This window comes from Phocoena sinus, chromosome 10 (genome assembly GCF_008692025.1).
Source record: "Phocoena sinus isolate mPhoSin1 chromosome 10, mPhoSin1.pri, whole genome shotgun sequence".
NCBI classification, from domain to species: domain Eukaryota; kingdom Metazoa; phylum Chordata; class Mammalia; order Artiodactyla; family Phocoenidae; genus Phocoena; species Phocoena sinus.
The window spans coordinates 27,002,559-27,018,652 of record NC_045772.1 but is presented as its reverse complement, the minus strand read 5'-3'; the positions used below and the strand labels follow the sequence as shown (position 1 = coordinate 27,018,652).

At 43.0% G+C, this 16,094-nt stretch overlaps 1 protein-coding gene across 3 annotated transcripts in view; it reads left to right on the top strand.

Moving 5' to 3' along the window:
- CRADD (CASP2 and RIPK1 domain containing adaptor with death domain) overlaps positions 1–16,094 on the top strand; it is a 192,007-nt gene that overhangs the window by 142,551 nt on the left and 33,362 nt on the right. Inside the window, exon 3 of one of the 3 annotated variants that reach the window (XM_032645486.1) lies at positions 5,492–5,698. The exons of the other annotated variants lie outside the window; for them this stretch is intronic. Within the exon in view, the coding sequence (XP_032501377.1) occupies positions 5,492–5,574 (83 nt within the window). The 3' untranslated portion in view covers positions 5,575–5,698. Of the gene's footprint in view, positions 1–5,491; positions 5,699–16,094 lie in introns of those variants that run through there. 3 annotated transcript variants of the gene reach the window in all.

Sequence of the window (16,094 nt, the reverse complement as noted above, 5' to 3'; positions counted from 1 at the left end):
AGGGGGAGAGGATGACTCTGGTGTAGGGGAGGGGAAAAGTTACAAGGCTTGTGCAATAGCATATTTCCCTGGTGTCTGGCTTTAGACTCAGGACAGGGACATTAACACGTAGAGTAGAGATTGGCTACATACACTTAACACCATTGAAGGACCCTGACCTGGCTGATGTTTGGTTTGCTTGGAGATGCAGCATTGTAGCAAGACCACCACCTTTAAAGCCAGATCAACCCAAACCTGAGTCCCGGCCTTAGTCATTACTCTTCTGTGTGACTTTGGGCAAATTATTTAACCTCTTGGAATCTCAATTTTCTCATCTAACAGGTATAAAATACATATATTGAAGGGTAGTTAAAAGATTAAGCAATAGGAAGCAAAATAGAACAGCCACTTTGGGAGACAGTTTGGCAGTATCTTAAAAAGCTAAACATAATCTTACCACATGATCCAGAAGCCCTGCTCCTAGGTATTTGCTTAAATAGTTGAAAACTTATGTCCACACAGAAACCTGCCCACAAATGCATAGAGTAGCTTTATTCATATTTGCCAAAATTGGAAGCAACCCAGATGCCCTTTGATAATTCAAAGGATAAACTGTGGTATATCCATGTGATGGAATATTATTCAGTAATAAAACAAAATCAACTATCAAATCATGAAAAGACATGGAGAAAGCTTAAATGCATATTGCTAAGTGGAGGAAGCCAGTCTGAAGAGGATATACACTGTGTAATTCCAACTATGTGACATACTGGAAAAGGCAAAACTTTATAGAGACCATTAAAAGATCGGTGGTTGCCAGGGGTTTGGGCTGAGGGCCTGAGGGGCTGAGGGATGAATACATGAAGCACAGGGGATTTTCAGAACTGTGAAACTATTCTGTCTGATGTAATGGTGGACACATGGCATATATGTTTATCAAAATCCTTGGAATGTACAATACAAAGCCTGAACCCTAGTGTAAACTATGGACTTAAAGTTTTTTTAAAGAAAGGCACAAGGCAATGTATGTAAACTAACAACCTACTAATTAGTACATACTAGACTCTAAAGATTTTATTATTTTTATTCTTACTCTAAGTTCCAATAATGTCATTTAGACATAGTTTCTGTTTGTGTTAGATGTATCAGTTTTAATTAAAAGTGATATTATTATTATTTAAAAATCTAGCTGTTTACCAAATGAGAATTAGCTTTCCTTTATAACCATTTCCTCCTCTGCTGTCTATCCTATGCAAACTTAATAACTTGTTGCCAAATCCAAGGAAAGCAACCTCTGGCTCAGGCATGAGTTTTATTTCAGTCCGTGATTTACAGTTGGTGTAAAATTTGGGTCTGGAGTTGGTTAGTTATAATGCAATTGCAATACAAGGCATCTTGAGTTGATTTTTGCCATATCCTGTATTGTTATGTAAAATGCTAACTTTCATCAGGAATTGTTTCAATACAATATCCTTACTTGTCCTAGATGCAGTTTCTCCCCTTTTGTGTAAGTTTTTTTGTATGGTTCAAATTAGTGTGGGAAGAATAGGCAGGAAATATAAATTTAAGTGACACATGTTAAATCATAAAAGAATTACATCACAAAGCATTAAAATGGTGCACAGAGAACTTTGCCAACATCTGATAGAGCAGCGGGGATTGTATAATTAAATAAGAACTAACACCTATTCTATAACTGGAAATCGAGTGTGTTGGAATCCCTTTCCTTTTTTCACTAGATGCTAGGAGTCCAACCATGCAAAAATGTCCAAATTGGCCAAATCCCACAGAACTTGAATCCAGCGCGACCCTGCAGAAGTTGTCAAGCATATGCAATAAATAGTCTTTGGGCTTTTACAAAGCACTGAAAATTAAATGTGACTTTTATGTCCTTATCCTCTACCTCTTGCTTGGCAGCTTTTCTTGGCTCATTTCAGAGACATGGAATTACAAGCAATTAGGGGAAGTTGGGAGAGATACTTCTCTCTTTCCTTTTCTTTTCTTTTTCCTTCATGTATCTGTGCCTAAATACCTCCTCTCACATTCACGTTATCCACTCCTGTTAGAGAAATCTGAAAGACCAGTTTCATTGGTTTCTTTTGTTCCATCCCTGTAACTGTTTTAGGTTGAGGTCTCTGGCTCATGTACTGGGGCCTGTATGACAGATTATCTCAAAACCAAGGGGACCTCAGTGGTACAAATGCCAGCAACAAGGGGCACTTGCTGGCGTGGTGTGGGCTTGGCCTGGGTTCTGTGGATATTGGCGAACCACTGGCCTGAAGAAGGGCATGGAGCTGAACCAGGGAAGGGGGCAGAATGAGCTTCGAGCTCCCCAAGAAAGGGGAAGAATATATGTTTGAAAAAAAAAAAAAGATGATTCTGGGGAACCTGAGAGCAGGTTGGAGTCCAAGGCAAGCCAGAACCACATTTTACCCCACCTGCTGAGGGTGTCACAGAGAAGAAGTTGACCTGGAGCCAGAGAATATTGCCTGCAGACCAAATGGTCAAATTGAGGGGCGTAGACAGGTAGGGGGAAGCAAGGGCAGTAGTCAAGCTGGCTGTCAGAGCCTGCTGCTCATGCACGGTTTCTCCACTGCCTGCCGATTCCCTGCTGGGGCAATGCCAGCCACAAAGTACAGACCATACTTCGGTGCTGGCTGTAGACGTATTGTTTTCATTCAAACAGGATCTGGTTTCCTGGCGTGAGCAGATTTCCCCACTGAGTACATACTCTCTGCTGTGAGGAAGGCCAGGAGATCCTCTGAGGACCTGGATGGCATCCCCATTCCGAAATAAGCACTTGAGGGGTCGAGGGAGAAGGAGAGGAGCTGACTTCACCTTCTGTTCATATATAAAGTTTTGAATGAAATGGGCAGAATGCACACTCCCCCCAAAGTGAACGAGATTCAAGTGGGGTTACCCAGTAGGACTGCAGTTTGACTGCGGTTTAACTTGTTTGAAGGATCTAAATATTTACTCTCATCATAAATCCTAGAATCACACGTAAGCAGCAATGACGGAGGCTCTGAAAGTAAACACTGCCGCTGGAGATGTTATACAAGTGTTGCAACTAGTGCAGCTTCTGCTGTGACATCCTAGAAACTTTTGAATATGTAGAGGAAATGAGCCTGAAACAAGGACCTGGCAGCCGGGAGCCCTGGCCTCTCCAGCTCAGCCTGCCTCTGACTCTCTGAGCCTCCAGGCTTCTTTTGTCCAGTGAGAATGCAGGCAAAGCATCTCAGAAGACAAGTCTTTTTTATAACTTGAAACGTGGCAGAACCAACAGTGATCAGCCACATAAATTGTGAAACCTAAGTTCACGATTCCCTTCGTTCTATCATAGTGTATATACACACAACTTTCTTGAAAATAGACCATCAAAACTTAACATTACTGTATCTGTGCCCCTACATTTTATTCAAATTATGCTAGTAATTAAAAAGTTTAGCCTATCAGAGGTTCTCTACAGAGGTTGGCCTCACCCCCTTGGGTGCTTTTAGAATCCTGTGGGAGTGTTTGTGCTAGTGCTAGTGACATTTGATGGGCAGGGGCAGAGCTGCTATATAATACTCTGGAGAGTTCTGCAAAGAGAAGAATTGTCCCACAACCTGCATGGTTTTCATATGTTCTGTCAGATATTCAAAGAATCCAACTTTGTTTTACAAATAAATGTATACACTGAATTTTCCAGGAATAGGTATAAAAAGAGGTAAGATTGTACTCTCTTTTGCTCAGAACTTTACGGAGGTATTCATCGTTTCAGAAAAATCAGATCACCAATAGCAAACACTAAAGACGTTTGAGTCACCAAAACAACACACCTGTAAAGTCTGCATTGTAGCTGTCACATTCATGGTGATTCTATAGGTGTGTGAATCTGAGGCTTCATTGTACTTTAGAGCAGTCATACAGAGTATTTATATATTGAAATACATATTATTTTATAGAAGTTATTTTCTTTTCATTTCTCCTGTGTATTACAATTTGCACATTAATTTAAAAATATGTGTATAGGTAGGTTATATTATTTTATACTGGATTAGTAAATACAGTACTATAAAATGTTATAAAAATGCATTGTAATTGATTGGATTGAAAACCACTGGGCCATAGGATCCTAAGGTCCCTTTTAGATTTAAAATTCTGTTAACCTATCAGATTATTTGGTCTGATGCCTTCATTTTTACAGGTGAGTAAACTGAAGCCCACTAAGTCTTTCATGCATTGCTTTCAACAAATATCTATTGACTGCCTCCTAGAGGTGTGGGTACAGAGCTGGGTGCTATGGACAAAAGCGTGATCCCTGTCTTTGAGGGGCCTTCAGCTTGGCAGCCAAGATGAGATATATGCCAAAAAATAAAAAATAGAAAATCCCAGAGCTGGTTAGTAGCTCAGCTGCATCTAGAACCCACCATTGCTTTGAAGACTGGTTCATTTTCTGTGCCTGGTGCTCCAGGGGCCTGAGGTGGGAACCTGGCATTCTGAGGCCAGGAATGTTTCTGGCTGTAATCATTGGAGACGGGTGGGCTGGGAGGAGTATACCACCAGCCAAAAGAACATGATTTTAGTTTACTTTCTACTTTTTTTCCCCCGGAGTAACAAAAGCCTAGGAGTGGCTAGTTAGCGTCCCACCGTTATCACTGCTCACTCATGTGAAGGGTAAGGACTGACCATGAGGATGGCAGTGGTGAGAGGGAAAAGAGTACAGAAAGCTGGTTCCACAGCCGTGTCATCTAATGGAAATATCAAAATAATGCAAGCCACAATGTGAACCACATATGTAATTTACATTTTCTAGTAGTTACATTTTAAAAAGTAGAAAGAACATGTGAAATTAGTCTGAATGATTTGTTTAACCCAATATATCCAAAGTACTATTATCATTTCAACATGAAAGGAATAGCAAACAATTATTAATGAGGTATTTTACACTTTTTCTCCACACTATGTCTTCACATCAGGTGTGAACTTCACACTTACAGCACACTTCAATTTGTATGAGGCTCATTTTAAGTGCTCAACAGTCACATGTGGCTAGTGGCAACCATATTGGACAGTACAACTCTAGTGAAATGGCTTCCAGCCCTCCTTCTGCCTCCACCCAGTTCCCCTATCTAGGCACTCCCATCGGAACTTCTCTCATTACATGCAGTGACTCCTAATCTAGAGGACACCCCCATCCCTGTGAAATGACAATGGATGGAGAATGGGGGTAGAGGAGGTGGCTTACCATTACCCACCCACTCTCTGAACAAGAGTGAAAGGCTTTGAAAATACAGGAGGTTCCCACTGAGTGTTACTTGCACAGTTTAGTGTTCTGGAGTGACAGCTCCAGAAGGGAGGACTGATCTGGAATGAGAGATCTGAATTTGGAGAAGTGGTTAAGTGGCCAAGAGGTGGCCAGGAATTCGAGGGCTCAGTACTATAGAATGTTACAATAGAATTCCACAAATTTACTATTTTTTAAAGTAATTCCTTTTTCTTCTCTTTATATTTTCATCTTTTCATTTAGCTCCTTTATGGAAAGCACATACAAAGGGTGTTGGGCCAGATGATTTCCCAAGGACATTCTCTGTCCATGTTACTGTCTCCTAGTTTGGAAGGCAGTCCATCAGAACCTTGGACCTGGTCCTTCAAGGGACTGCAGCTTCTGGCCAGGTCTCCCTGACAGTGGCTCTGAGGTATTTGAGATGTGTTTTCAAAATGCCTGGGAGCCAAAGCAATCTACAGATTCAATGCAATCCCTATCAAACTACCAATGGCATTTTTCACAGAACTAGAACAAAAAATTTCACAATTTGTATGGAAACACAAAAGACCCCGAATAGCCAAAGCAGTATTGAGAAAGAAAAACAGAGCTGTAGGAATCAGACTCCCTGACTTCAGACTGTACTACAAAGCTACAGTAATCAAAACAGCTTGGTACTGGCATAAAAACAGAAATATAGATCAATGGAACAGGATAGAAAGCCCAGAGATAAACCCATGCACATATGGTCACCTTATGTTTGATAAAGGAGGCAAGAATACACAATGGAGAAAAGACAGCCTCTTCAATAAGTGGTGCTGCGAAAACTGGACAGCTACATGTAAAAGAATGAAATTAGAACACTCCCTAACACCATACACAAAAATAAACTCAAAATGGATTAAAGACCTAAATGTAAGGCCAGAAATTATCAAACTCTTAGAGGAAAACATAGAACACTCTATGACATAAATCACAGCAAGATCCTTTTTGACCCACCTCCTAGAGAAATGGAAATAAAAACAAAAATAAACTAATGGGACCTAATGAAACTTAAAAGCTTTTGCACAGCAAAGGAAACCATAAACAAGACAAAAAGACAACCCTCAGAATGGGAGAATATATTTGCAAATGAAACAACTGACAGAGGATTAATCTCCAAAATTTACAAGCAGCTCATGCAGCTCAATATCAGAAAAACAAACAACCCAATCCAAAAATGGGCAGAAGACCTAAATAGACATTCCTCCAAAGAAGATATACAGACTGCCAACAAACACATGAAAGGATGCTCAACGTCACTAATCATTAGAGAAATGCAAGTCAAAACTACAATGAGATATCACCTCACACCAGTCAGAATGGCCATCGTCAAAAACTCTAGAAATAATAAATGCTGGAGAGGGTGTGGAGAAAAGGGAACACTCTTGCACTGTTGGTGGGAATGTAAATTGATACAGCCACTATGGAGAACAGTATGGAGGTTCCTTAAAAAACTACAAATAGAACTACCATACGACCCAGCAATCCCACTACTGGGCATATACCCTGAGAAAACCATAATTCAAAAAGAGTCATGTACCAAAATGTTCATTGCAGCTCTGTTTACAATAGCCAGGACATGGAAGCAACCTAAATGTCCATTGACAGATGACTGTTTAAAGAAGATGTGGCACATATATACAATGGAATATTACTCAGCCATAAAAAAGAAATGAAATTGAGTTATTTGTAGTGAGGTGAATGGACCTAGAGTCTGTCATACAGAGTGAAGTAAGTCAGAAAGAGAAAAATAAATATCGTATGCTAACACATATGTATGGAATCCAAAAAAAAAAAAAGGTTCTGAAGAACCTAGGGGCAGGACAAGAATAAAGACGCAGACGTAGAGAATGGACTTGAGCACATGGGGAGGGGGAAGGTAAGCTGGGACAAAGTGAGAGAGTGGCATGGACATATATACACTACCAAATGTAAAATTGATAGCTAGTGGGAAGCAGCCACATAGCACAGGGAGATCAGCTCGGTGCTTTGTGACCACCTAGAGGGGTGGGATCGGGAGGATGGGAGGGAGACGCAAGAGAGAGGGGATATGGGGATACATGTATATGTATGGCTGATTCACTTTGTTATAAAGCAGAAACTAACACACCATTGTAAAGCAATTATACTCCAATAAAGATGTTAAAAAAAAAAAGCCTGGGAGCCATGTCCAGGGGTGTGTGTGTGGTGGGGGGAGGGGGAGGGCAGAGAATGTGGAACCTGGGTGGGCAAAGTGCTTTTCACCCTGCTGACTCAGTAGGATGACCATTTGAAGTAGATCCTAGAGTTATCCTCATTTTCTACAAGAGGAAACAGAGGCAGAAGAGGTTAAGTAACTTGCTCCAGGTCCCAGTAGCTATCATCATTCCATTCTTGACGGTTGGCTGGCAGAATTTTCTTTCTTGGCAGCAAACTGCCTACCCCTTCTTATCCGTCTTTCTTTTCCGTGGCATCCTCTCCTCCATACCTCCCTCACCCCTTCACCACAGACGTGTTTCAGGTAAGGAGCACCTCATCATAAAACAAGTTGGGGGCTTGGCTTGTCATCCACTCTCTGTGGCCCTCAGACTGGTGTTCCACTTGGTGGCTCAGATTCCTTATTCAGGAGGCTCAATCTGGGGACATGTGACATTCACCTTACATCAGGTCTGCTCAGCCAATCAGGGGTCCAGTTTGCCTGTCGTCTCCTGGGATCCAGACCAGGGAGCTGCTGCTGTCACCTTAGCCTTTCATAGGAAGAAAAGCTGCTTCCCAAGACCAGAATGGGGCTTTGTGGCCACTCAGCAGACCTTGCAGGTGGGCAATGCCTTGCCAGGAGGCTCCCATCCAGGTCTGTTCCTCAGCTTTGCTGACCAAGGGATTCTCGGACCAGGCGGAGCAACCTGGGAAAGGGGATGGAGAAACTGATTCATGAGAACCAATCTTAGAGACTGGTGTACAAATCACAATACCCATTCGTTAATGTGTTGAAAACATGTTTTCCTAAGAGGACACAAATATTCATGTTTGCAGGTTAGTACGTTTTTCACCCTACGGAAAACCTTGTGTGAGGCGCCAGACTTTTATCAGAAGGTTGTGTTAACACACCTGGAATCAGAACTAGGAGAGTTAGATTATTATTGAAAAATTAAGTATTTGTAGTTGAAGAGGACATGATACAAAAGGGCACCTAATGAAAAAGGTCAGCCTCGCTCCTAGGCTTCCTCCAACCCTCTCTGCTTAGCCCCTTCCCCAGAGGCAACCCTTATTAATAATGAACTTCTTCCACAAGTTGGATTGTCTGGGGCCTCCATTTCCTGAGCAGAGATGTACCTGCTGCACAGGCCAGGTGACTTATGTCTTCTGACTAGGATGCCCTCCTGGACCAGTTTTTGCTTGACAGATTAGAGGGTGGGAGGTGGGGAGATACTGAGCAGTGAGATGACAGAGGCCAGTTGCGAGGAGAGGCATGCAGGGATCTGCTGAATTAAAAAGATCTGCATTCTCTAGAGGGCAAGATACAAAGGAGGGGTGTAGGGTGAGCCAGGAGCTACCCAGTGACAGTAGAAAAGTGTGGCTGGGAGCAGATGGTGAGTATTCCCTGACCCTTCCTAGGCCCTGGGGAACAGAATGGGAAGGAAAACCAGAGAGTGAGAGGTAAGGGGGACCTCTGCCCCACTGTCTTGAAGGGGCAGCACCCGCCCCAGAACAATACCCCAAAGAGACAGAGCAGGATCAAAAACACTGTGAAGGGCTTCCCTGGTGGCGCAGTGGTTGAGAGTCTGCCTGCTGATGCAGGGGACACGGGTTCATGCCCTGGTCCGGGAGGATCCCACAAGCCACGGAGCGGCTGGGCCCGTGAGCCATGGCCGCTGAGCCTGTGCGTCCGGAGCCTGTGCTCCGCAACAGGAGAGGCCACAGCAGTGAGAGGCCCACGTACCGCAAAAAAACAAAAAACAAAACACTGTGAAAGGTGGCCCGGCCCCAGAGTAGCCATGCCATACAAGGTCAGTCGTATCATGTGGTGCAGCCAAGTAAGGTGCCTTCCAGCTTCAGTGCTGTGACCTGGAGACAGCGCTGGAGAAGGTCTGCAGCAAGATGGAACAATGTGCCAATTCATTATGTTGGCATTTCTAGCCACAGAACAAGGCCTTGACCCTTAATTAGGGTTGTGACAGATAGAAGTGTATTCCCAGCGGACTCCTGTTATTCACGCGAGCAGGCCTGTTACCCCTGCCTGGTTTGTCCCTGTCCATGTATGAGTGCTTGCTCTGTGTGTGCGCTCTTGGCAGCTTTGTAAAGGATTCAGAAGGAATAAACACAGGGCCTGCTTCCTGCCCTTTGTCCAGAAAAGAAGACTCATTCATACATATGGTCCAAGCCAGCAAACTTTGGTGGTTCAAGAGCAGGAAAATAGCTAATCAGGGGGTGGGGTGTCTAGAAACCAGTTCATGTGAGGAAAATACAGCTAATGAGAGATCTAGAATCCAGTTCAAGTGAGGAACCAGGGGTAGTGACTGTGGAAGAGGGAGACTAAAGCCATGAACATCATCATCTCAGATGTTTGAAGAGATGGTGAATATAGTGTGTGGTGGTTCAAAGCCAGATTGCCTGAATTCAGATTCTGGTTAAGGCACTTATAACCTTTGTGACCTTGGACAAGTAACTTCACCTCTCTGTGCCTCAGTTTCCTCATTTTAGAAAGTGAGGATAATATGATACTGGGTTGGCCCAAAAGTTTGTTTAGGTTTTTCTGTAACATCTTACGGAAAAACCCAAACAAACTTTTTGGCCAACCCAATACCTGTCTCATAGGGCTGTTGTGAGAATTGAGCAGGTTAATACATGGTGAGCACTCGTAACAGTACCTGACAAATTGAGCTCTATATAAGTATTTGCTACTGTACATAAGAAGGTAGGGAGCAGATAGTGGGTTGTACCAGATAGCCGAAGTAGAATCGGATGGAAAATCTACCTTAATATATAGATTAACTTATTATTAGAGTTACCCAGTAAGGGACTTGGAAAAATAATGAGCAAAGACAATGCTAGAGTTTGAATGGATTTATTTTCCAGCCCAGAGCCATGTGAGTTCTGCATATCTAGTCATCTTGACGTTTCCACTTGGATATCTTCCAGCCATCTCACCTTTAACATGTTTAAAACTCACCTGTGGATCCTGCTTCCACATGCTCCTCCCTCAGCCTTCTCCATTTCAGTGTCAGCAGTGGCACTACCAGCCACCCAGTCACCCAAGATAGAAACTTGACAGTCAGTCATCTTTGACTGTCATCTTTGACAGTCAGTCATCTTTGACAAAGTAGCTCCCTCTACTTTGTCCCCAGATTTAATCAATCACCCAAAGATATCCATTCTACCTCTTCAATATCTTTGGAGTCCATCTACTTTTCTCCATAGCCACTGCCTCTATTCTAGTCCAAAGAATCATCATCTCTCCCTTGTAGTAACTTTCTAACTGGCCTTCTTGTCTTACCTGTGCCCCAAGGCCAGAAAGCCTACAGGGCACCTTGGTGCAGAAAAGTACACTGCCCATATGAGGAGATGCAGCCCTGGGCCAGGCCTTTGTGAGCAGACTGCGGCCAGATTTCACCCCTCACTTGTCTACCTAGCTGGCACCCTTGTGCTTCAACACCTGCTCAACCATGTGCAGTGGCCCTTCCTTCCAGTTGAGTCTTCCAACAGCAGTTGGAGTGATTTTATTAAAATGTAAATTGGATCATGCCACACTTCTCTCCAGTATCAACCCATCCCCAGTCATTCATGGCTTTCTATTGCCCTTGAGCTCTGAATCAGATCTGAGATTCATCCTGTCATCTGCAGTGAAATACTAATATCCATCGTATTAATAGCCATTAATCAGGTAGGAGATCTTGCTGCAAAAACTAGCTCTGGGGTGGATTGTGGAACATTAGCCCTTAAAGAGAATGGAGAGACACTCCACCTAGTGCAGAGGCCGTAGACTGAACACCTAGGGGCTGTAGCCTGCCTGCAGACACATTTTGTTTGGCTCACACAACATTAAACAATTTTTTAAAATCAGTTGACACTATTTCAAATTGAGATTTCACTTGAAGTATAGATTCTTGGCTTCTCCTGAAAGATTAGAAGATGCGGAGATGATGGACCCTCCTCCTCCCAAGGTGACAGTCGGCTGGTGTTGAGCGGCAGCTGCTCCCCTCAGCTGGGGCATGCGCACTCTGGTTCTCCCCAGCTCCCACGGCTCCATAGTTTATGCTTTATTTCACACATGCTATCTGTGAGGCCCTGGTGGACATCTGCCTTGGCAGCCTCTAAGCGCGCACAACCCCTTCGCTTTATGCGGGGGGAAGCTGAGGCTAGACAGGTGGCACGTCGGTCTCCAGATCTTGTACTGGATCATGAACCATCTCTGGCTTCTGCTCTCTCTACTGAATTACAGCTGCCTCTCAGTTACTGACGGAAGGGAAACACACCGTACAACTTGGTTAATTATTCTTCCTGCTTTGATTGCTAGACGACATGCCCTTTAGTTATCTTGCTTATATCTGTGACCACATGAAAATTAGAACATTTGGTCTAGAGGATTGAGATGGCGTTCTGTGACTATCACTGACTCGGCATGAGAGTCTAGCCCAAATAAGAGAAAAGGAGAAATGGGGAGGATTGGAAATGACAGGAAAAATAAAATCTGGACATCTTTTGAGAAGGGCACAGTCTCTTCCTTGTGATATTACAGAAAGGGGGGAGCCAGCTGGGTTGTCACCTTTTCAGGGATGTAGAAATCGAGATGCAGATGGCAATGAGTCAGGGGCGGGGAAAAGACTGGAGAGCAAATCTTGGCCTCAGTGCCCCATACTACACTGTCACACCCTGAGAATGATCATGGACAGATCGATCACTGCAAAAAAGGGAAATTTGCAATTTACCTTGGCAAACAATGACTTTGGTCAATCAAGAGGAATGGGAATGAAGCACAGCCCCAGAGCCTTGAGTCAGATGGAAATTATCTTCCTGTGTTCACTAGAGAAGGCGACCAAATCATGCCGTAGGAAAGTTAGCTGCCAGGTCCTCCTGGATACTGCATCCTCTTTGTACCACAGTGAGTCAATGCCATGAAGCCGAGAGACTGCTCCAAGTCATGAACGACTCGAGACTCCATCCTCTGGCAACTCTGGGCTCCTTCTTCTTAAGCTGTAGAAAGGCAGGCTGTTTATGAGGAGAGAAAGGAGTTACAAGATGGGTTCCCAAAGGCAAGGCATGGGAAGGAGTTGGTGTTACATGAATTCCCCTTGGGGTCTGTGTCTCTATTGTATTATTCTCTTTTTTGTTTTGCTTTGGAGTCTAAAAATGTTTAATGATACCTAGTATCATTAAATAGTACTTTTAAAAATCTGTATTCAAATGTATCTAAGAACTTCTGCATATATTAACACTCTCATGATTAAGCCAATGTAATTAGAATATTTTATCAGTAAGAAAATTTTCCTTTAGACGTAGATGTAGAAATCAAATTCTGTCTTTCAAATCTCTGACTCATCGCTCAACAATGGAAATCAGATTTATGATTTCATAGATTGTCTCTCCTTACAACAGCAGACTAATGAACACGGTGATATATGCAAATGAAATGTACTCATTGAAGAAGAGGCTCACATTGTTGATTTCATTTCTAGAACCCCCTGGGCTTTTATCCGTTTTCCCCCCTTGAAGAATATACTAAAAGAGTGAGTAAAGGATCAATAACTGGCATCATCCCCCTCTACTCCCTCCCCTTAGACAAAAGTAATTTTCAAAACTCAGACTAAAATTACTTCTACTAATGGCGTATCTCATAATTGGTTGGATCAACAGGCATATTCAATAGAAAGCTTTTCTCCATTTCTTTTAAAGAGTTTTCTGCCACCAAGTTCTTTCAGCTAAAGAATATTCGTTTGTTATAATACCTCTTTAGTTCAGGCATTTACTTTGTTCATCTGAAGTGTGAATCCATTGCTATTCTCGTCTTTGTCTGACTTTGTCTTTTTAAAAGCGAGGTCTTTTTCCTTGCCTGTGGTTCACACAGAAGTGGAGACATGATTGTGTTGAAAGTGCAGGGAGAGTCTAGAAGTAGGTAATGGAGGTGGGTGTGGAGTGGGGAATTGTTCGGAGGGGAAAGAAGTAGGGTTGTTGGAATGGAGTGGTGCAAAGAGACTGAGCTGTAAGGGAGTCCCAGCATAAAAACCCAGCTGCTCAAGTCTGGGAAATTAGCAACAGCAGAGAGTCCGTAGTCACAGCAGCTTGGGCGCAACTGCTCTCGGCAGTAAAATGCTGAGTTGTGGAGAACAGTGACTCACGCTGACAAAATAATGAAATCGATGGCTTTTCCCCAGTGAATGGAAATTTGCTTTTTCCCATGTTCCAAAACACTGGCTCCAGTTTGGTGCATGTCGTGTTTTCATTTGTAATATTATGCATTGATGGTTCCTGAAAACTCTCCTGGAGTCTGTGAGTTTTGATTCAGGCTCTATGGCGGCCTTGTCCCCACCTCTAGCCGCTGTTATGACACACCCCGGCTCTCATTTTCAGTGTCTCGGCATACTTTCCAAGGCTTCCAGTAATTGATTGTGCAAAACACAAAACCAAAAGCAGATGGGACATATGTAGATAAGCTGTTTTGTTTTCCATCCCTGTAATTTCCTAGGTTTGATAGCACTTCAATTTTCTAACCGTAAAAGCTACTTCTGTGCTCTTTGGAACACACATACACACACAGTGCTGCGAGTAAGTAGTCTAAAAGAATATTACATGTGTCTTCCTGTTGTTTTTGTTGTTGTTGTTTCTTTCTTTCTTTCTTTTTTAAAGAAGTACCTTGCTGCTAGAGAAGGAAATTCAAAAAAAAAAACTACTTTGTGTTTGTTAGAGTTCAGTTTACTTAATGGAACTATTGTGTTAACACAGAAGAATATTTTAGAATGACATATCATAGCTGAAGCTAAAACCTAGGCTTCTGCTGAGCAGTATTCATTTACCAGAATTTTAGATGCTGGTTCTGGGGTCTGCATCTCCTGTACTGGGGGAGAATGGCTCTTCTGTCCCCAGAATGTGACTGGGCAGCAGGAGGTAAAAGCTGCCACTAGACAAAGCGGAGCATGTTGTGGGGAGAGAGCATGTTAAAGTAGGTGTCCCTTTGGACCCATCCATCTTTTTGTCAATTAAATGCTCATGTTTTCTTTTCAGTGAGATAGACATTAGAGGCGTGGATTTACAAGGGCTTTAAGTCCATCATGAACATAAGTTTTTGTTGTTGGTATTATTTATTAAAGTGCACCTACCCCCAAATTTCAGTCTGTAAAGTGAATAAATTCTTCTCTTCAGGCAACCTCCTTACACATTGGCTCCAGCCTCAACCATTTAGTAGGTATCTCTGAGTATCTGCACAGTTTGGGAACTACATTAAACCAGCACAGAATTGTTGCCCAGTAATCCTCTATCTCTCCTAAGGGATTTGTTGACACTCATCTAATCAGACAGAGAAAAGAGAGTGTAGAGAAACTCACAGGAAGAGCACAGACTCTGGGGCCAGACAGACCTGAGTTTGAAACCAAACTGTCACTTCTTCGGCTGAGTGATTTGAGCCAAGTCATTCATCTTATCCTAATAGTAATGCCCTCTTTACAAAAAGGATATGATGATAATACCTATCTTATGGTTATGGCTTTAAGAGTAAAAGTGTTTCCTTTGTCTTCCCTTCTTCTTTCAGAATGACAGGATGGAACACACTTAAATGAGAACTCTCTGAAACCAAACAGGGCTGTGTTTGAGACTATTTATAAGCATGGAGCAGGGCATTTGTCATATTAGTAATACAGTGAGAAGGAAATGACTTATCTTGCTTGTCTTCTCTGTTATCCATCCAGTAGCTAGGCAGAGAAACGTAGGGGCTGGTTAAGGAACAGCGGCAGGAGGCCAAGAAAGCCCCTTCCGTGTGCCCTTTCTCAGCCCCTCCCTGGTGGTCAGAGGGCCACCGCACCAAGGAGGGGTCAACAGGATGTCCCATGCATGACCTTTCAGGCCCTTCACTGCACAGACCCCACCCACACAGGAGGGCGGGCATGGGAGCCATCCCACATGTCCCCTCTCTCCCTCCTCCTCATATCTGCCTGATGGAATTGTTTTTCCCATGTGTAAAAGTACAGTTCCTTTCAAATGAACAGAAAGTGAGGCGAGTACATCCCGAGAATCCAACAAGTATTTACAGAGCGCTGTGCTTTTATTCATTTTCTGTTCGGCCTGCAGAGTGCATAAATGGGAGGGCTAAACCGTCTTCAGGAAAATGTGAAAGCCAGGAACTTACTAACAGGCTTGACACCTGTCTCCGTGAGGAACTTCTGAAGCCAGAGATAGTCTTTGTAACCGAAGTCCATCTGTTGCACAGATTTTTTAATTCAGATATTCTTCCTTCTCGAGCCAAGGCTGAGAAAGCAGCCAGTTTTGCGGAAAGATCTCTTTAGTAAGAAACGAATAAAACTATCAGTGCTAAATAAAATAGACCGCTGTGAAACTTGGGTTAAATCCCACAGGGAAGAGTATGTGAGATTAACTGCATTATATAACAAGACTTCCTTTAATAGCTGGCATGGTTCTTTTTGTTGTTCCAAAAGGGAGAGGCAGCCAAGGCCGGGACCAGAGCACATGATATTATTTTAAAGTACTGCAGCCTCTGGAATTTTTCCTCAGAGAGATGTCAGGAATCAGAGTTGTACTATGATTTTTGGTTACTTCAAATGTTTAACACTTTTTACAGTTTCAAATCTACATCCTCTGCTGCTAGCAGCCTAGGGTGTGTTTCTGTTGCTTTTGAAACATC